This window comes from Peromyscus eremicus, chromosome 6 (genome assembly GCF_949786415.1).
Source record: "Peromyscus eremicus chromosome 6, PerEre_H2_v1, whole genome shotgun sequence".
NCBI lineage: Eukaryota > Metazoa > Chordata > Mammalia > Rodentia > Cricetidae > Peromyscus > Peromyscus eremicus.
Window position 1 is genome coordinate 101,230,142 of NC_081421.1, and position 22,849 is coordinate 101,252,990.

General features: G+C 43.0%; 1 protein-coding gene across 2 annotated transcripts in view; it reads right to left on the bottom strand.

The window, feature by feature from the left end:
• Sec24b (SEC24 homolog B, COPII coat complex component) overlaps positions 1 to 22,849 on the bottom strand; it is an 80,621-nt gene that overhangs the window by 30,914 nt on the left and 26,858 nt on the right. For both annotated transcript variants that reach the window (XR_009379915.1, XM_059266228.1), the window contains exons 4-5: positions 11,594 to 11,698; positions 1,921 to 2,001 (exon numbers count right to left, since the gene is read on the bottom strand). Coding sequence is in view for 1 of the 2 variants with exons in the window: in XM_059266228.1 (XP_059122211.1) it covers positions 1,921 to 2,001; positions 11,594 to 11,698 (186 nt within the window). In the remaining variant the exon portion in view is untranslated. The remainder of the gene's footprint in view (positions 1 to 1,920; positions 2,002 to 11,593; positions 11,699 to 22,849) is intronic.

Below are 22,849 nucleotides of genomic sequence, written 5' to 3' on the forward strand. Positions count from 1 at the left end.
CTAAGAAAATTTAGTGACTGGATGTTCTTTATTTTTATTTAAACTTAAAAATAAATTTTCCAAAATTTCAGTCAAACTGGAAAAAACAGAAAACTCAGCAGCACACACAAAAAGAAAACTAAACATTACTATGCAGCCAATTTAAGACACTGGTATACTGACTTGGTTTTATTTAAATCAACACTCTAAGTTATAATCACTTGATCTTTTCATATCAAAATGGTATTCTTTACCAGCTATAAGAGTCTGCAAAAACATAGACTGAAAAGTACATGACAATAAAAACTCATTGTTCAAAGGTCTCTTGAAGAATCCCATCCCGTTTGACTGTTGGAATCTGTAAGATGCCTGTAGATAGATACTTTGCCACCACCCTGTCTGTCTGTCTGTCTGTCTGTCTGTCTGTCTGTCTCTCTCTCTCTCTCTCTCTCTCTCTCTCTCTCTCTCACACACACACACACACACACACACACACACACACACACACACACACGTATTACGCACGCACGCACGCACGCACGCACGCGCTCATGGACTCTCTTACCAACTCGCAGACTTCTCATGAGCAGCTCAACCCCAGTACAACCCTACTCCTCACACCTGCTGCTTGCTGCTCTCTGTTGAGACAGAAGCCCAGGCAGAGGGGACTCTTGCACTCGGGCCTTCATCTTTGAGCTGTATGAACTTCAAGGAACATTTACTTCAGGCTAGTTTGGAGCTTGTGAAAGACTACTGAGCTGCAGTAGGCACCTTCAGTACAAGAAGCAACTCTCAGACACTATTTGGTAATACCAATTGTGACTGAAGTGGTTCCTAAACTCTACACACATGCACACATACACACCCATCAATTCCTAGGAAGAAAAACACCAGACCACAAAAGACTGTTGTTCAAACTTTGTTTAGAGTCAGAGGGAAGCGAACACTCAGCTGAGGATGAAATTCTCTCCTGGTTCATGGTGTGATGACAGCGTGTTTCTTAGGTATAAGGCATTACAGCTTCAGCTACATTTCATCCTGGTGAAAGTGATGTTATCAAAGTGATAAGGACACACAGAGAAGGACAGAGTTATCTGTTGTCATTCTGAACGCTGAAGTCGTGAAGGGAAGGAGCGTGCCAGGTGTGTGTCAGTGACATGAGACAGGGACATAAGGAAGACTGCAGTGTAAGTTACTATAATGAAATGACGCCTTGTTACAAGGGTTCATTTATTTTCTGTTAACACCACCCACTATTCCTCTGTCTCCTCATGCAATGAAATTATTTCCAGATGTAATTAAGAATGATGCCTCTAACGGCTTGGAAAGATGGCTCAGCAGTTGAGAGCACTTGCTCTTGCAGAGGACGTGGGTTCAGTTGCAAAGGCTCACAAGCCTCTGTAACTCCAGCACCAGGAAATGCAACCCCCTCTTCTGATTAGGAACACACATAACACATTCATATATGTATATGTAGGTAAAATTTTTACACATGTGAAATAATAAAAAGTGATGCTTCTAAAACCTACTCCTAGGTGGCTTTTTACCACACGGAGGCACCAGGAGCCATGGGGGAAGTAAGGAATCAAATAATTATCCTCAGAGCTTGTCAGAAGGGACTCAAGACCTATGCATACCAACAAAAACAGCACAATTTAAGGAGCCAGTTTTCAAAAGACAGGGAAAGAAGAACGGTGTTCCCTAGTAAATAATTTTTTTTTAGAAAGAAAAAAGAAAAAACCAAAACAACAAATTTCTTCAGGCCACCAGAAACAATGTGCATGGCTGACATACGACAATATTAAGGCTGAAAGATGCAGGAAAATGTCCCACTTTTTCTGTTAAAAATGCAGTCTGCTTTTGATACGATCACAGTCACCTCTAAAGTGAGTAGTGGCCAGTGACTTCAGTGAACTTCAGTGCAAACTCTACGCAAGTTACCTGGGTAGCTGCCTCCTTCTAGGGCGTCGTAGCTGTTGGGCAAGGGCGAGGCACTGCTTGTGGTGGAAGAGCTGTCCACACCTGGAAGGGAAAGAGACGCCTGCTAAGGTCACAGAGACAGTGCATCTCACCACTAATGCCGGCACGGGACTAAAGATGGATTTGCTCAACTAGGAAAATTCCCAACGCTTGGAAAAATTAAAATGACTGATGTTTGAAAACAGTCTCTCTCTCTCTCTCTCTCTCTCTCTCTCTCTCTCTCTCTCTCTCTCTCTCTCTCACACACACACACACACACACACACACACACACACACACTATCCAAATGGCTCTGCAGGTAAAGGCATCTGCCATGATAGACTGAACAACTGACCACCTGAATCTGATCCCAAGAGAGAAAACCAACTCTGGAAAGTTGTACCCTGACCTCCACACACTGGCCATGGCAGGCATATGCCCACCCCAACAAATACAGAAATGTAATAAAAAATTATTTTGAAAGATTAACAAATAATGGTGGGGAGAATATGCGGCTGATGGGTGGAATAAAATTTGGTTAGACATACATTAACTTCAAGAAAAAACATCAAACTCTAAAAATAAGCAAATATAAATTTAGGGCTAGCAGATACTTTAATGGAACCATATTACATCTATCAAGGTATCAAATACACTTTATTAGTATTAGGAAGTTTAAGATAATTAAGATGACTTTTGCAGAGCAGAGCTGTTTCATACATTCATCAAAGACCCTGAGAGATGGTTCAGAGTTAAGAGACCTTCTATAGGAGGACCTGGGTTCAATTCCCAGCACCCACATGGCAGCTCCTAACTAGCTGTAGCTCCAGTTCCAGAGGATCTGATGTCCTCTTGTGACCTCTTGAGCACACATGTGGTACACATATACATACATGCAGGCAAAACACTCATACATATTAAAAAAAAAAAGCCAATAAATAAATAAATCAAGAAGACTTTATGGCTTGAGTTTCTTCCACATAACGTGAAAGTATTTTTGTGCCTCCATTACCATGTGCAGAACACAGATCAGACAACAGCCACCACACTGAAAGGGGAACATCAATGGAAACCATGCTAGTAAACACAGACATCAGACAATGAGAACTTACTGTTTGTGCCCATTCAAACCGGCTAGATTAAGAAAAGCTGAGTGGTGCTAGGACACACGGGAGAACAGAACATGAGATACAGTTCTTTCATTCATTCACTCAACAAATACTTCACTGGGAATCTTGGGTAAAAACACTAGAGTTACACTGATCTATAGAAAACGCATATGGCCCCTGTCTAGGGACCAAAATGACAAAACTCTTGTATAGAGGTTATCCCTGGCTCTTAACTGAGCTATAACCAGGATTTTAGGTTTCCTTTTTATTTATTTTACCTGTTCACCCAGTATGTATTATATACTGAGCACACCCTGCCCTACCTCTCCCCTTCCACCAGTTCCTTTGTTCACACAGACAATTTCACTTTCACTTCCATGTCACTTCTGTGTGCATGAGTTTATACACTTACACAAGAATCAGAGGTGAGAGGAAACAGACAAATTTTGTCTTTCTATGACTGATTTCATTCACTTGATATGACTATTTCCAGTTTCATTCACTGTCCCTACAAAAAACTTAAACACTCTTTATGCCTGAAAACAAAACCTCCATTGTATATAAAAAACACTTTTTATTTATCTATTCCTCTGTTGTTGAACACCTAGGTTGACAGAGTTTAAAACTACATTTTAGCTTGATTTTTAACTGTGATGTAAAAAGAATGGGCATGCATAACTATTCTTCACTGAATATAACCTTCAGATAACCTTAACTGTATTAACTAAGGACATGATCAACAGTTATTTGTATAGGGATGTTTTATTCTCAGCAAAGAGTATGATTTCAAAGCAGAAAAATGCAAGTGGAGAGTCTGCCATTTACCTGCTATATAACTTCAGGTCAGTGAGCACTTCCAATAAGACCATGGCTAGCTAGAGCTCAGCAGGTAAAGGCAGGTGCCACCAAGGCTAACTACTTGTTAGAAGACTAACTGTATTTATTAACAGCGCCCCTCTTATGGTGATGAAGTAGAAAGCTATGTATACATAAGCCACTTCTCTTAACGAAAAATGCAAAGTAATGGTTCTCTCTGTTTGTTCACATATATAACTCAAGCAAAATGCTGACTGATGTACAGGGTCAAAGATCTCTCAGTGTTGGGCACAGTGGCACACACCTATAATCCTGGACTTAGGAGGCTCAATATTAAGCCTGGGATACCTAGTGAGACCCTGTCACCAAAACGTAACAAAACATATTGTAGTACTGGCATTAAAAAAATATGCTAATGGCCGGTGTGGTAGTCTATGCTCGTAATTCTAACACTCAGAAAGCTGAGGCAGAAGAATCATCAAGTGTGAAACCTGCCGAGGCTACATAACAACACCCCATCTCAAAACAAATAACAAACATGCAGCACAAGTAATCACCAATAGATGGTGGCAAAACCAAACGTGCCAGCATAATGGACTACAAGTCAGTCAAAAGGAATTAAGTGCTCATAATTGCTACAATGTGAACCAATCTTGAAAACGTGCTAAGGGAAAAAGGCCAGACAAGAGGGAGTACATACACTGCACAGTCCTATTTCAGCAGATCCCTAGAACAGTCAATCTAGAGTCAGAGGGTAGACTAGTAGCCACTGTGGGCCAAGCGGAGAGTAAAAGGAGGAGCCATGGCTTAATGAGTAAAGGGTTCTTTGCGGTGACAAAAATGTTTCGTCCTATGTAAGTCAACCACCTTTAGTACATCACAAAGCTAGCCGGCACCAGGAGAGAGTGCCGTGGCCCAGCACAGAAGAGGTACGATAAAATGACCATTGCCTAAGTAAGTGTTCACTACAACCACACGACTCTCGAAAACCTAGAACTCCATGTGCTGAGTATACAGAAGGCAGAGAGCACATGAAAGGATGCTCAGCATCACCAGCTATTAGGGTAATGGGAATCAAAACAGTAACACGGTGCCAGCTTCACATCCACCAAGACAGTTAAAAACCAGAAAGACCCCTAAGAGCATTTTTGTGGTAAGGATACAGAAAAACTGGAAACTTCATGGAATTGTATAACAGTATAGCTGCTTTAGAAAACAGTATGGCAATTTCTAAAAATATAGTTACTATATGACCAAGAAATGTCATTAAGATAAATGAAAATAAACCTTCACAAAAACTTACTGACAATGTTCATAGTAGAAGACTAATTATAGCCAAAAAAGAGAAACAATCCCAATGTCCACCAACTCAGGAATGAGGAAAGGAAAGGTGACAACAAAATGGACTGGCTGTGGGCCAATGAAGAGGAATGAAGTACGGACACAGGCGACAGCATGGATGAGCCTTACATAGGATGTTCAGAGAAAGAAGTCAGTCACCAAACACTCAGCAGGTGTCTGAGCTCTCTGTTGCTGAGAAAGGGAGAATGCGAAGTGACTGCTGAAAGATAAACAGTTTCTATTCCGAGGCAATATGAACGCTCTGCAATAGTGACAGGTAATAAAGTAAGAAAACAGTAAAACGTGCTGAGCAGTACATTAAGTAAGTTAAGTTTATGGTATGAGTTATACCCCAATAAAACTGCTACAAAATACTATGGTAAGGCAAAAGTAGGCAGATCTCTGAGTTCAAGACCAACCTGATCTACATAGTGAGTTCCAGGCCAGCCAAGGCTACATAGTGAGACCCTGTCTCAAAACAAACACCAACCACCATCTATGGTATATTCTACCAAAAAGTGGTTTAAATGTAACTATTGAAAAACAATAATTTTTGCTGGGCATGGTGATGCAAGCCTCCCAGCACTCAAGAGGCAGTGCAAACTGAGCCTAAGCCAGTGGTTCTCAACCTTCCTAACACACTTTTCGTAATACATTGGACAATAATACCCTTTCGCACAGTTCCTCATGCTGTGGTGGCCCCAACCATGAAGTTATTTTCATTGCTACTTCCTAACTGTAATTTTGCTACTGCTATGAATCATACTGTAAATATCTGATATGTGACCCTGTGGGGTTAGAGACGCACAGGTTGAGAAGCACTGCCATATGGTGATTTAAAACTGTCCACAATAACTCCAGTTTCGGGTGACCCAGTGCCCTCTCTTGCCTCCTTGGCCTCAGGCACACATGCAGTGCACATACATGCAGACTAACACTCATAAACATAAAGTTAACAATTCTGGGATGGAAAGATGGCTCAGCTATTAAGAGCACTGCCTGCTCTCCCAGAGGACCTAAGTTCTGTTCCCAGCACCCTCAAGGTGCTTCTCAACTATCTTGATCTCTAGTTCCAGGGGATTCAACACCCTTTTCTGACCTCCGTGTACAACAGGCTCTTCCATCCAAACCTAATAACCTGAGTTGGACTGCCAGGATCAACACAACAGAGGCGAGGAGAGACTCCCCCAAGTTGTCGTGACCTCCACTGACAGGCTGTGGCATACATGCATCCCACATAAACACACACATACAAGGGAATGCTTAAAAAAAATCTTAGTAACAAAATCGCAAATAATTATTCTTGAAAAAGAATGAAGCCAAAGATAAGATATTCATATCAAATTATTACAGACCATACTTCTATCTAATCCCGAATCGGAGGCTCTTTCATGGTAAGTCAATGTTAATTTTTTTTTTTTTTTTTTCGAGACAGAGTTTCTCTGTGTAGCTTTGTGCCTTTCCTAGAACTCACTCTGTAGAGCAGGTTGGCCTCGAACTCACAGAGATCCGCCTGGCTCTGCCTCCTGAGTGCTGGGATTAAAAGCGTGCGCCACCACTGCCCAGCCAATGTTAAAATTTTTAATATATCAAAAATTTGCGGGCTGGAGAAATGGCTCAGAGGTTAAGAGCACTGACTACTCTTCCAGAGGTCCTGAGTTCAATTCCCAGCAACCACATGGTGGCTCACAACCATCTGTAGTGATATCTGATGCCCTCTTCTGCTGTGCAGCTGCACATGCAGATAGAGCACTTGTATACAAGAAATAAAACTTTAAAAAAAATTGCTCACTTTGAAGTGGACACAAACTCCCACCCCTGAACCAACAGCTATTGCAATTGATATCTCCTAAGAAAGAGAAATCAGTTTTCTTCAATGGAATGTCATTTTGTGTATCAACCACACTACAGGCCAAACATTCCTAGGAGTGTTGGCTAACACAAAACGAACTCCATTTTCTCTCTCTCTCTCTCTCTCTCTCTCTCTCTCTCTCTCTCTCTCTCTCTCTGTTGTCTTACTGATTTTCTTTCTCTTTTAGCATCTGTTCTGATTTTCATTTTTTGCTATTTTTCCTTTTTTTTTTGAGAGAGAGAGAGAACGAGAACTTGAGGCTGCATGGGGAGCACAGTGGAAGGATTTAGGAAGAGATGGGAGTAGAAAGACTATCCTAAAAATAATACTATATGAAAAAAATTTAATACAAGTTTAAAAATTGCCCATCTTAATAATGCCATAGCTACAAACTTTCCAAGTACTACTTTTATAAAAACAGCTGTTCTAATTTAGTTAGTGACTTTAAGTCTGCTCACTTGCTTTCAGAAGTCCAAGTCTGGTCACAGTATCAAAGCAGTTCCAGTTGTAATCACAAATGGACCACTAAGAGTCGGGAACAATTAACACAGTTGAACTCTGACACAACTTAATGCTTAATTAATCCACTCTAGTGCATTCACACCATCCCTGCCAACACTAGTCAGAACTGTACTAAACATGCACACAGGCAAACACACATGAAACCTGGATGTTGACATTCTGAACACGCTTAAAGACATCTCCATGAATTCACTACACTCCTAGAGGAAAACATCTAAATAACCTACACAGTGAAACCCTTCAAACTATGGCTTACACTTGGCTCGCACCCTCACTTCTCAAGACTGTGGGACCATCCTCCCTCTTCCCTCACAATGTAGCTATCCCACACACCTACCAACCAACACACCTCCTTCTCCCCTTGTGTTCAAGGCTACTACACTCTAGTCTGATTTCCCTTCTCCGCTTGAGAAATCTTTCCTTGTGCCAGTAGAAAAGCATTTCCTCTCCAGGTAAGGCATCGTTTAAAATCCCAAATCAAGTTGTACTATAATTATAAATGCTGTTTCCCTATCCTAAGTATTTGTGAAGGCCACTGTATACCTCTTTAGAACAAAAGTACAGATTGAACATTTCTTATCTAAAATACATGGAACCAGAAAGGTTTCAGTTTAAAAATTTTTTTCAGGTTCTGGATTATTTATATATAAAAGATGAGATATACTGGAAATCAAATCTAAACATAGAATCATTTATATTTCACATGTACCTTAAACATGGGATCAAAAAGTAATCTTCCATATTTGTAGTGCATCTAGGATTAACTATGACCTACTGTGAGGAAAGTACAATTGTCCTCTTGAGTCATATTGGTACTGAAAAGGTTTTAGCTTTTGTAGCAATTCACACTCCGGATTAGGGAAACGCTATCTGGCCCATTTCCATGTGAAAGCTAATTTTAGATAAATGAACAGTTTGATGGATTATCCCACTATAAACCTTAGGTAGCTCTAGGTTCCTTAGTCTCCTTACACCAGAAGTGTAAGAATGATGAGGCCAGGTGGGGAAATGTCTAGGGATGGAGTTTACTTTTGTCTCACAAAAGCCAGAGGAGGAAGAAAGAAGGGGTGAGAATGCGGGGCGGTAAAGGAAAGAGGAGCCAAATGAACACTCACCTGCACTACACAGGGAGACCCTGGTTCAAAAAGAAGTACAAACAGCACAGGCTCTCTGAAGCTGAAAAAATATAAAAACCTTGGAGCCTGAAGAAAAGGCCCAGGTTGTCCTCTAGGGCTCAACAAAGACCACGATATTTCCTAGTACTGCCCAATTTCAAGTTAACTGTGTAAACAGAGGTTCTGCTTTCCACAACTTACAGAAAACATGCAGAAAAAGGAAAGGGAGACTCCGTGTTCACCACCTACTGGTTGAGAAAAAGTGGGTACCCTATACGTCTGACCTGTTCCTTATTAGTAACAGGTTTTAATAAGAGCACCCACCCAGGACTAGAAGGATTCACCCAGAGTCACAGACACACATGAAATGCGCACTAATGATACTAAAGGAATGTTCTTCCCTTCTCTTTCTATCTCCTCATGCCCAAGCAGTGTTATACCCTCAAGGGAGGAAGGAAGACATCAGAGCCCATCTAAAGACACTGCCACCAGCCAAATCCAGAACAAGATGCTATCAGGAGTCCTCATAAAAATAAGCCCATCTCATCAATACAGGACCCGAGAGTTTGAAAATATTAATGAATACTAAAGCAATGGGTAACAGCTAAATAAAGAACATGGTATTCAGGACTGGAGCGATGGCTCAGCAGCTGGAGGACTTGCTGAGCAATGAGGACCAGAGTTCAGAGCTCAGCACCGACATAGCAAGCCAGACATCCCTTGCTGCCTGCATTTCCAGCTCCAAGAAATCCAAAGCACTCGCCTGACCTCTGCTTGTGTACAGACTCACGCGTCAGCACGTGATATGCACATACATAAGAATTAAAACACAAAAACCAGTACATTTGCCCGTCTCAAAAAAAATCTCTCCAAAGTGCTCATTAGCTTCAACAAGGAAAAGTGACTTTCCAGAGTCTGTGGCAGCTACCACCTTAACAGAATGCTCGCTGCTAACTTCATCAATATGGAACAGGCATCACCAGGGGTACTGCAAATACAATACTGCTTTAGAAATCCTGTCAGAGCTGTGTGCTCTAAGCCAAATGTGGCCGTGAACACATGGAATTCCAGCAGCTGAGGGGTGGAGGCAAGAGTTCAAGGCCAGCCTTGACTCTACAGAGACTATGAGACCAACATGGGCTACATGACACTCTGCCTCAATAAATCAAAACAGCAGCAATAAAAAGGAAAAACTATATGATCTGACTCTAATCATCAGGAAATATTTTAAAAAATAATTGGCCTGTGTGAATGCAAGTTCCCAGAAACAAGCCACACCTGTGTTAAACAAGCTATAAGATAGTGACAGGTTTTAGAAAGCAAGTATGCTATAGGCTGAAAGCCAAAATTATTTTGAGCTAGCTTTAGCTCCCTTACTAGCCATTTATTTCCCACCTGTGTGTGTGACCTAACAGTCTCGTGACTTATTAGGTAAATCCTGGAATGTACAGAGACTCAGCCTCCACCAATGCAACAAGAATGTCAATCAGATCCGATCTCAGAAGCACGGCAGAGGTTCCCCATCTTGCTGTGTATCCTGTCTACCTGGTGTTTCCACCAATGTGTTTGAAGAGCACCTTGATTTATGACTTCCTTTACTCTGCTACTATCAAAACTCCATGAAACCATTACATCGGAACATGGTATGTAGGGCAACCTAAATCTGCGTTCCTAAGCCAGTCACTCACATTGGGCTTTAAGTAAATTCTCTCTTACTCCCTTTGAACTGAGAGCTTTGTTTTTGTTTGTTTTGCATCGACAGAGCTATTGTGGACATACCAAGCTTAATGAACTATTATGGATTGGACCCTGGGCCATGAAAACAGGTATAAAAAGTGAAATTGGGACAGCCACTAAGAACTGACTACGGGCTACACACTAGCCATTACTGCACCAATGTTCAGTTTCCTGGAACTGTACTACCGTGGTCACTAGGCAATACACATCACAGTACCTGGTAGTAAAGTTCATGCCTGTGATTTACTTTCCGACAACAAATGGAAAAATACTGAAGAATTATAAAGAAGGTGGTTTATTTGGGCAAAACATATATGGGGATATCTTTTTAAACTTTAAAAATCTGAAATCATGTTAAAATACAAAATTTAAAACATTTCTGAAAAATAAATATTTTTATATATTAAGGAAAATTTCTTCCTAACTGGCATCTCTTATTTTTATCCCTCTCAAATCATGTATAAAGATTTGAATATTTTAAAACATACACACAGAACAGCAACTTTTGATTAGACAAATTGTAGTAAATCCTTCGATCAATAATCAATAACAGTAAGAAGAAAATCACAGTAACTCGAATGAGCATTATTTATCTACTCTTCAAGCGTTAATATCAGTGGAAGAACTGAACTGTCTAATTTTTAATAGTGTTCTACCTATCAAGCATAAAAAATACAATGAAGCAGGTTGTCACCATGCAACCATATACCTTCTTTAGTGAATGTGACATGATCTCCTGTTTCATGAGCAGGAAAATACTGAGATGGCACTTCTAAGTGCATGCTAAGAGAGCCCAAGGGACCCAGAGCCCAGAGATCACTATCTTGCTTCTCTATCACATTACAAACTCCAGCTAGCTCAATTTGATTAATCTGAAGGAGCATGCACAGCAGAAAACATCAGTCCTAAAGGGTGCTATAGCAATCAGCAGGGCTGCAGTCAGGTCTCATTCCTTTGCACACAGCTTGGGAAGACAGGCATGTCTAAAAGAAGAAAACAGTCAACCATCATCAAAGATGTGATCCAATCAAGTGAGCCAACCTCTGTAACCCAAACCGAGCGGTTCAATCTGCTCAGTCTTCAGACATTTTCTAAAGGCTAAGATTGTAAATAAAGACAGTTTAAACAGGTGAAGATGGAAACTGTGTAAAGCTAAAGCAGACCTGCTTCCTCATCCTCATCCTCCTCTTCCTCATCATCGGAAGCTGATGACAAGGGAGTTGGTGTGGAGCTAGCTTGATTATTAACATAGTCACCATACTGCATGCCTGTAAAGTGGAAAGCACAAACACAAGAGTCAAACCAACAGGAAAGGCAAGGACATAAATCTTGACATTACATTCAAAGTGAGAAAGAACTCTGACATTCCAAAGAACATCCCAGCATGCATATTAATATCAGCAGATTATTATCAAAACCAGAACCATTAGAAAAATCTATGCAGAGCAGTTTAGTAAAAGCGATTTTAATTCGAAATAACTGGTTTAAGCATGAAAAAAGTACCATATATTACACTGACTTTGGAATCCACAGTGGGGTTCTCAGAAAGCATCTGTGAGCTCTAGCTCCCTTTACCGTCTTCAGCCTTGGGACTGTTGTGGGGCACTTGCTTTGAGAATGTGCTTTCCCAGCAGGCAGTGATCATTTCTACTGAACTACATATGTATGGCTGAATGCTAAACACATTCAGTGTTAGGTTCCTTCTGTATGCTAATGCCACTCTGATGGTAGCTTGGTTGCCTTAGGAGAAGAATGACAGTTAAAAAGCTGTACTGGGTACAGTTCTCTGCTCACTGGGGACACTGTGGCCTTAAGTTCACAGTGACACAGCAGTGCTTTTCGTGAGATGCCCAGTCTCGTCAGAGTCGCCCTACAGCCTACATGTGGGTGGAATAAGATCAGGACGTCTGAACTCCACCACGGAAAAGACACACAGTCTGGTGTGGTTCCCTGTGTAAGGCTTCCTTTGTCATACAGTTACTACATATTATTAACTTGTCTGGTAAGGTCAAGATGTGAAAATTAACATCCATAAAATTTTAAAGGAAAATACAACTAACCTAACTTAAAAATGACAACACTTTACAAATAGGAGTAAACACATGCTTACAAGGAAAATCTCACAGCTCTATTTTGAAAAAGAAAAGCTTCAGAAGCAGAGCTGGGATCTCCAGGTACACTCAGTACACTGGAGGCATGGGCAGCGTCAGCAATCCCAGGCTCTGCCGCCTCACAGGCTCTCACCGTTATTTTTCAGGGGGCCTTTTTGGTTATGTGGGTAAACAGAACTCATCTTGAGAGTGAGGGAGTGCTGCTAACAGTCACATTTGAGCTCAGAGGAGAGCAAAAGTTAATCTGCAGGTAAGTAAAGCTTTGCTCTTCCCACTAATCCGAAGTGTCGTGGGAAATCTGCTAGCTTTACTGACTTGGGGTTTGTTTTTCTTTTGTTTTTCCAGCTGGTTCGCTCTGTAGCCCAGACTGGCCTTGAACTCATGGTACTCCTCAGTCTCAGCTCCCTAAGTGATGAGATTACAGATGTGAACTATCATCGTACCTGGCTAGCTGGAACATTTCATACAGTTAAAATAGCAGTTATCTTGAATTCAGCTGAGAAAGTAAAACTCAATAGAAAATAGGTTCACATATTGCATAACAAATTGACACCTTCCAAAGTCAGTGGCATGGTCCTCTAACCACCTCTTAAAATAAAAATTTACCTAATATTAGACCATAAGCTAAATATACAAAGAAGTTAAAATTCAACAGATCAATAGCAAAAGGTTTTATACAGAAGAAATCCTGAAATTTAATGACTTACTTTAAATGTCACACTTCTTCAATGGGCTATTAATAGTGTACTTTAAAGGTACACATGTGTGTGTAAAGACACAAGACAAAGAAGAGACTCTGTTGTCGGATTAAAGAGGCCAGCAAAGGAACAGTGAGAGGAGACCATTCTTCAGGACTGGGTTAGTATGGTTGTTTGGTGATACTACCCAAAGGAACCACAACACAAAGCAACTTTATATACATAGTATAAAATCAATATTTTCCTCTCCTCCAGATTTAAACACATTTATTTCACTTATTAGAAAAGAATCTAAGACCTAGTTGAGAGAAAACGAGATGGCTAAACAGTGATTAAAAACTCATATAGCAGTGATTTAACTCACTAAAAAACATTATTTAAGAGAATAATATTATGAATTGTAGACTTTAGAATATATTGTGGTTGTCCATTTACTATATTAACTAAATGTCACATACCTTTCTCCCACCATGACTTTTAATATGTTCAGAAATTAGCTTACCTTTGCTTGTTCAAGTAAGCTCCACTAAAAGCTTGGGAATATTAATAGATAAGAACATGACATTTCAGAACCACAAAGGAATGATAATAGCTCTGGAAGAAGATCACTCCACATTTAAAGGTCCTGTTTCAGGTATATACAGTATATTTAGAACGCAACCAATGGGGAGCTTTTGCCTCAAAGCAGCTAACTGCCCCATAACCAACTCCAGTGTACAGGAATCCCACAGTGCTTTACTCAAACTCTCTTTAAGAGCTCAAACCCATACACATGGGTTAGGACAACCATAAAGTAAGAGACTGTAACATTGCCTCCCAGAGCTCATCCTGAACCTGCCACAGAACTATACAAAACAGAACTGTTCTTATATTCAAAAGCACCAAATTAGCCAAGACATACGAGCTCTGAATTTAGTGACCCCAAGAGGCAGAGAGCACTCCCAGGATCTGACATAATGAAGAGCACCGCAGTTAACAGACTCCAGAATGAAGAGGATACTCCCTCAGTAGCAGTGCTGACAGGAACATACAAGAAATAAACCACAAAATTAGGATTTCTCTGGGAGTTCTCCTACTGAGCTCTCTCAGAAAGATCTCACAGTTTGATAATGCCTGGACTTTTGCGGGCATACTTCCTGTGGGTTTCATCTTCCCTATTAAACATGGAATACTGCTACTAAGGAAGTTGAAGAAAAACTGATTTTGTTTTCCTTTCCAATGTGTCCAAACTAAATAAATCCACTTTCCTTGATAAGTCTTGTTTCCTAATTTCTTCCGGAATATAGGAAAATTGAAATTATGGACCCAAATTTCACACTCTCCTTGCAAAATAAATAGGTAGATAGATAGTAGGCAGGTAGGTCGACAGACAGACAGACAGACAGACAGACAAATAAGTGATACACAGCCCATCCTACCCCCCACCCCCGTTCATTCCTGTGGTCTGGAGATGTACTGACGTGGAGCACATGCCCAAGCTGCACGTGCCTTACGTTTGATCCCCAGCAGGAGGGTGATGCCGAGAAGCACATTTGGATTAAATTACCTACTACTAAAGGTCTTCTGCAGAACACATCCTTTGGGACCATTTAACAAAAGCGATCTTTATTGTCCCCACTCCAGCTATGCTGAAAAGAAACTGAACTGGTCTCAAGAGGACAACCCCACTGTGAAGGACATTTTATTTTATTTTTTAATTCAACAGTTTAGATTTTGAAGCAACTTTTATCTTTCCTAAGATTATCTTCAAAGCAGCACACATTAGAAGACCTCACAAGGGCTCTCATGAAATACCAGCTTTATAATAAACACTCAGATGCCCACTCCGATAGTACTATTTTTCCACCCAAAGAAGTACCTTGCTAACAGCCTCCCCATGCCCCACTTTACAAAGGACACAGTAACCCTGACTTATCTAAAGTTCACTCTGAAATACTGCACGAAGTAAAAAAAAAAACTCTCTCTGTGGCTACAAAGAAAGCATGCTCATTCCTTACATGACTAACGAAGGACCCAAACTTAAAATTTCCTTTTCTGAAGATACCTCAGGTGCAGGCGAAGCATGTCAGAAAGAGAACTTCTCTGGTATGGTCCTCTTCAGAAGCAAAAAGGGGAGGCGACAGGGTAAGGACAGTGAGTGAGTATGCTCTTATCAGCCTCCAACCACTACGTGTCAAAGAACTATCCACTTTCCAAGTGTCCCGTGAGAGCAAAGCAAATACAGTAAGAAATACTCCAGCAATGAGCAGTGTGACAGGGCAGATAACCACTGGGACCCTGCCAGCACTCAGGAGGTAGAGGCAGTCGGATACTGAGTGTGAGTTCCAGGTCAGTCAGGGCTACCTAGTGAGGTCCTGTCTTAAACAAGCAAACAAACAAAAAACAACTGGGACTCTGGGTTCAAATTAGGTTCAGTGACGGACTAGTTGTTAGTGCTTAGGACGTTATCAATTGCTGTGCCCAGTACCGCTGGGTCTTGGAAATCTGACTGAGGCGACGCGGGAATGAAGAAACTACAGACACTGAAGAAATGACAGACACACATACAGAAAAGCTGAGGTCGGGTGGGCTTCACTCTCTCTGATGGAGAGCACTTACTAAGCAACCCGGAAACTCAGCATGTTTATTATGTACAGCACAAGGAGGAGGGTTAGTCTTGGCTGGAGGTGGGGGGTCTCTGTAAGGGAACAGTCTTAGGCTGCAAATATCCAGGAGGAGAAGGAAGCTGCAGTTGGGAGGAGGAAGAAGCTGCAGTTGGGAGGAGGAAGAAGCTGCAGTTGAGAGGAAGAAGCTGCAGTTGGGAGGAGGAGGAGGAGGAGGAGGAAGCTGCAGTTGAGGCTTTCTGTACACACTGTCAACATTCGTGTTGGACCAGGGGAAGGCTGTGGCCCTGAGCCTGACCCGGAAAAGGCTTTGCCATGTCCATGGATCTGAGGCACTGGGTCCTTGACATGGCCGTGCTCATGTCAAACAGACACATTCACTTAGGCCTTCCTCTGCTCCCTACATCTCCCCCTTTCTGATTTCTTAGATGCTCACGATGACTCTCCACGTTAGTCCAGAGGTGGCTCGCTGTAATGCTCAACACCAGACTGCAAGGATGAGAAGAGGGAAGATCGTAACAGCTGCTGTGCCCAACAAAAGCGAAAGGAATGCTCTAACAGGTTAAACAGACTGAAGCCCGAAGCTTGTCCAGGACTGTTCTGTGGTATCAGGAGAAACCATCTTACAAAAGCCTCTGCATTCCTAGGGTGTGCTGACATAACTGGGCCAAATCCTCACTAGCACTGTAGGTCCAAACCCCCAGGGTGGCCTCAGTTTGTCCCCAATCACATGTGCTGTTGCTGTAAGGGGCGGCTGTCACACAAGTCTGAATCTAAGGGCTGTAGCTCACCCCCAATAGCTGAAGAGAGCCCCCAGGACTCCAGGTGTTTACAGAAGGGCGTCATCAGTATAACAGATATGGAAGGATGTGACTGAGCCACTAAACGACAAAGCAGTGGCCTGGGGCTGTAGGTCCAGTAGGCTCTTCCCCTGACTGGACTTACCTGAATGGATATGATTACCAGACACATCAGAAATGTAGCCGCCGGGTTATTCCCCAGCCCCAGGCCTCGCGCTCCCTCCTCCGACATTTGCATCAGCCTTTTTATCTGGCCCCATGTTGGGGGTGTCGCCCTCCTGGAAGTTTGTGCAGGAGGCCTCCTCCTTGGAGAGCGCTCGACTGACTTCAAGGGCCACACTTTCGGTTTCTCAGGGGGCTCCGGTCTCAGCCTCTTCACACCTGCAACCACAGCTCTTAGATGCCTTGAAGGTACCCAAAGTGGCTGTTCCACACCTTCAGGGAAGACACAAGAATACCCTCCCCTTCCCCACATTAGCATGGGGAACAGGCCAAACCTTTTCCTGTCATGGCACACTTCTACAGTACCTTAGGTTTTATTTCCCTGTCCTTCGGTGGCCAGCGCCATTCTGTGGCTGTAAGGCCATCTTCTATACGATTTAAAATGTAATGGATATAAAGCCCTGTTTAGAGAATTGGTAGGGGCAAAGAATGTCCCCCTTTTGCTTTTCTAGTTGTTCCCTGAGTCATGTAGGGGACCTTTCTACATCAGCCTGTCCCTGAGGGTTGTAAGGGATGCCCATGTTGTGAGCTACTTTGTGTTTTTAATACAGAAAAGGTATAAGCAGGAGCACTGTCCACCGTGAGGTGCTGGGGATGGCCCATAGCGGAAAATGAAGCGAGGCAGTGAGCAATGGTGTGTTGGCAACCTCCCTGGGTAAGCAGATGCAAACGACATGACAACAGCGAGCAACAGGAACATGCACAAACTCCTCTCTCCATGAGAGACGACATGAGCACCCATCTGCCAGACAGACAGCACTGGGACATAATTCCAGGGTCACTGCCACCGTCATATGTGACAGGCTGGAAAGGACTAGTGGGTGCACTGCTTAACTGTTAGCCTAGCCTGGTCTCAGAAAATGGCAAAGTCGTTCTGTAAAGAGGAGGCACTTTGATGACACAGAGAATGACTATCACAGGCTTTTATGAAGGCCGACTGCACAGCAACAGGGAAGCCGAGCAAGGACCCTGAGACCAAGGTGTCAGCCATGCATCAGCGTCAACCAGTGGCCTGGCAGAGCTGAATGTGGCCGAATATGGCAACCACAGCAAGGACTCAGACAAGGAAACAAGAGTTTCAGAATCCTATGAAAAAGATGGCAGAGTTCTTGATCTGGTGCCCAACCAACGTAGGCTTGCCTTACTCCTACTACACAGGAGCGCTGGCTGTAAACACGGACATAGGGAAGGCAATCTCACCCGAAACTATAAAGACTGCAGAGTTCAGCTCATTGAGTACATTGTGCATCTTACTTCAGAACCCAAAGAGTGGCAAGACAGCTACAACGTTGCTACAAGTGTCTGTAAAGACAGTCCTGGCTAAAGCAAGGGGTTAACACCATATGACCTCAGGAAAACAACCCCACGAATGGGAGTACAATATCTTGAATGGTAGAAGATGAGAATCAAGCTGGCCAGGGTAATTAGTCCAAGAGCACTGCCAGGCAGTGGACTGTCGCCAGAGCCAATGTTGTTGATCTCCTGAATACAGGGTGGCATTGACTTCTGGCTCCTTACTTAGCATTCCCTTTGAGATTAATTTTGCCACCAACAGCAAAGGTTCAAACCCCTGGATGAGGAATGCCCTAAATGCAGCTATTTCAAAATGCTCTGCAGTTGCCAGAGGGCCCCAGTAGGGGTCGTAGGTGACTTAAGAATTTCCAGTCAAAGAGGCATGGCTGGGATCCATGTATGAACCTGGACACAGCCACTTTCGTCCACCTAGAGCCGTCCTAGCCTCAAAAGTAACATGGCATGGAGAAGAAAGAACAGCATCCCCTCCTAAATTCTGGGAAATCGGAGAAAGTTCTTGGGTAGTAAGCTTAAGTACAGGTCTGAGCCAATTATATATTCCAACTATTCTTGAAAATCATGAAGAGTTTTGAGAAGAATCCTTGCGAGTTTTTAGTTTTTGAGGGCATAAAACATGCTCCTCTATAATTTTACCTAGGTGCTGGGATGGAGATGCCTTTTGAATCTTTTCTGGATAAACAGGTCTAAAGGCCCCTTTTTGAGTTCAGAAGAATCAGAAGACTGATTAGAGTATCACCCATATGCTGGGTGATACGTATCAGCAATTCAACAACACATTCCTAACCCAGTAGGGCTGCTTTTATACCCCAGGGCAGTGCTGTGCAGACAGACTATGGTTAGGCAGGAGAGGGGTAAAAGCAAACTTTTCGAGATAGCCAGGATACAGCCAAATGTTGAAAAAAAAAATACTTTAAGTCAACCATAATTAAATAAAAATGTGATGGTATAGCAGGAGGTGATGGTGGTTCTGGGTGCTAGGGCCCACTGCCTGCATAACTTTATTTATAGCTCCTAAATCCTGTAACAGCCTCTACTCCTTTTTTAATGAAGAAGACGGGGTGTTCCGGGGATTAAGGAACTGTTCTATTATGCACCTGCCCTGTAACTGTTTCTCCACCAAAGCAGTAGAGGTCATTTCCCCTGTGAGTGGCCACTGATCTACCCAGAGAGCTTTCTCTGATGGCCAAGTGACCTAGAAGGCGAATTCCCATCAAGCATGCTGTGTAGCACTGACCAAGGCTGCTAGTGAACCCAGCAGTCATGAGACACCCACTCCCAGCCTTTTGTAATCACCCCGAGGATTTATGGGAGTAGTTGCAACTTATATTTTACCTAAACCCCATAAAGGATTAAATCCCTGGTGTGCTATCTAATAATAGTACAGCTTTGGCCATATAAAAGGACTCCCATTTGGCTCAGATGTCAGCCCCATAAAATCACAAGCACATTGGGTGGGGTATATGGCCTAACACCCTTGATGACCTCCAGCATGCTGACATCTAATCACAGTGAACTTCGGAATGGCGTCCAAGCCTTGCTGGCTCCCTGTAGGCTGGTTGTGGTTGGCTGAAGTGGCAATGCTGGAGGCCAGGGCACATCTGCCAGGTATAAATAAGCCCAAGAAAAGCTTTGCCATTTAAGTTCAGCCTCATTTCTGAGTGATTTTCTGTTACTCCTTGTACTCAGTAACATGGTTTGAAGACCCCAAACCTCCATTTTACAGGACTAAGTTGTAAGCAACTTTCTTCACTTAGTATTGTGGAATATCTTTAGTTAAGTTATTTTTAACATAGGTGTAGTACCAAACCAAGTTTGGTATAACTGAACCAGAACCTTGATTTCCCCCTGCACAACCTTCATCTATTACCCCTGGGTGACGCTATAGCCTCTGTAGGCTCTGGCTGCTTTTGCCTAAAAGAAGTCCTACTGTGCCTGCTGGCTTGGACTCGGCCCACGTTAGGAGTGGGTCTGAGTCAGGTGATAGAACTGAGGTTCACCCCCACTGCCTGAGGCTGCCTAATAGAGCTGTCAATGGTGCATTTTGGTGGCTTAGGGTTATTCGTCTGTCCTGCCAATTTATGGGGACTCGGGGAGATAGCACATAGTGTTTGAAGGGGTATCAGCTATTTCCCGGGCTCTCTCAAGGTTGCTGATGAATCCCCATTTGTGAACAGCATTTGTTAACCCAATGGATTCCTCTCTGACACCTCAGGCATAAATGCGGGAGGCTGTGCAGACCATGGGAGATAGAGGAGGGTACAAGGACATGCTTTTTTAAAAAAATCTGACACCCTTGTGGCAGCAATCACATGTAAAATGTTCGGTTTTTCCACATGTATAATATAACAGGCACCATTTTTTGCTAGGACATATGTCCACATACAATCTAACCGTCTCTTGTAAATTTAAGCACTTAGGATAATCCCTAAGTGTCTCCTTACAAGTCCTGTCAGCATTTTCAAAGGCCAAGTGATAGGATAGTACCTTTCCTGCCTCAGGGGCAGCTATCCAGTGGCACCGTAGCTTAAAAGAAGCAGGCCACAAAGGCTGGCTACAATTCTGGCTCTGCCCAAGGTTCTCCACAAGGTTTTTTCCCCTTTAGAGGGCAATTCTCTCTGTGCCATTAAGGAACCATGTTAAGTTGTTGTAAGTTTCAAAGGATGGTTGTTGGTTCCTTCCTAAGTCCTGGACCCAGGAACATACATGCAGTTATAGCAACTCTATGGGCCAGATTACATTGTGTTTGGTCCTCACATAATTCTGTAAACCCAGCCTTGAACAGCAGCTAATCCCCTGGGTTGAGGCAAGATTTCACCATGCTTAGCCAATCAGAGGGAGGCCGGGCATTGCCACTGAGGATACACTGAATATGCCCATGGGTATACAGGGCCACAGGCCTATAGGCTGCACAGGCTTGCTCGATCTCCAGGGATTTAAAAGGTATTCTCTTGATAGCACACCATTTGGTTTGAATTATGCAGATCAGGTCCACTCAAACATGAGGAAACAATTAAAACCATTAGTGTCGTCCTCAAATCTTTCAGCCTAACAAGACTTGCTATAAAGGAGTGACATTACATCCCCTTAAAATTCGCTGCAGCTCAGACCCAAAGTGCAATTTCAGTCTGGGTTGGGTGTCCTCACCCTCATAATCACTTTCCTCAGTATGAGGGTCCAGGGCATCAGGCAGGTCAGGGCAAGCCCACCCTGTGAATTCAGTTTGCTTCTCTGCCTCACAGATCCAATTCTGCAGAGCCTGCCCTCCTTTGAGGGAACAACCATGGATCTATAGAATCACATATAAGACTCGGGAAAACTGTAAGTGAAAATGGGAATGCACTTGGGGTGTTCAGCCCTGTGTCTCTGAGCTTTTTGCCTATCTTTTCCCAACTAGTCAGACTCCCTGTCCCTTCTTTTGGAAGCCAAGGGCATGTCTCCTGAACAAGGCCAAGAACTGTTGGAGCTGTGACGTTTCACTCTGCTTCACAGCTCCCCCAACCCTCCTTCAAAGTATCAGCACATGACTGTCCACCTCTAGATTCTGCCTGCCACGGTTACACCTAACACTTCCAACTGCACCCCACCTTTACCTTCATGTTTATCTTTACCTTCATTTGCGAACTTCTCCTTCATTTTTAGCTTTATCTTTACCTTTATTTGCGAACTTCTCTGGGGGGCGTTCCCTCATCCGAGCGATGCAAGTTCCCCACAGTCCAGGGTCTCTGTTCAGGCGCCACTTGCCACATCCAACAGGGCTAGGTACTGGGAACCTGACTGGGGTGACGCGGGAATGAAGAAACTACAGACACTGAAGAAATGACAGATACATACAGAAAAGCTGAGATCGGGTGGGCTTCGCTCTCTCAATGGAGAGCACTTGCTAAGCAACCCGGAAACTCAGCGCCGTGTTCTATGTACAGCAAGAGGAGGAGGGCTAGCTAGTCTTGGTGGGAGGTCTCTGTAAGGGAGCAGTCTGGCTGTACACATCCAGGAGGCAGAGCTACAGCTGATGCTCTCTGCACACACTGTCAACATTCATGCTGACCAGGGGAAGGCTTTGCCATTTCCCTGAGCCTGACCTGGGGAAGCTTTGCCAGTTCCCAGGAGTCTTGGTATGGACATGCTCATGTTAAATATGACACATTCACTCAGGACTTCATCCACTTCCCACAACCGACTTGCCCGTTTTTCCCAGGATCTGGAGGATGGAGTAGTTACTACCTCAACATTTGTTGAAAGGACTGAGTAAGTCCTGTGTATCACATGCTTAGACATATGGCACTCGACTTGAACATATACATAGATACTGTATATATTCATTACCACTGTACTTTGAAAACATTTTGTGTATATAATCTGAAATCAGTATCAGTTATTCTCTCTCTCATACAATCCAGATTAGCTTCAAACCTGCAGTGCAGCTGAGGCTGGCCTGGTTTCTGCAATCCCTGGTTTCTTCCTCCTGTCTATGGAGTTCATACTCTGTCTTCCTCTGGAGCACTACGAGTCAACGAATGTACCTTCACACCTGATTCTGTATACTAATTTTGTTTGAAAACAAATGGGAACATGTTCCAGAACCATCAGATGTTTTCCCAGGTCCACTGGATACAAGCCTACATGAAGGCTGGGAAGATGACTCCGTGTTTGATAAAGCACTTTTTGTGCCAG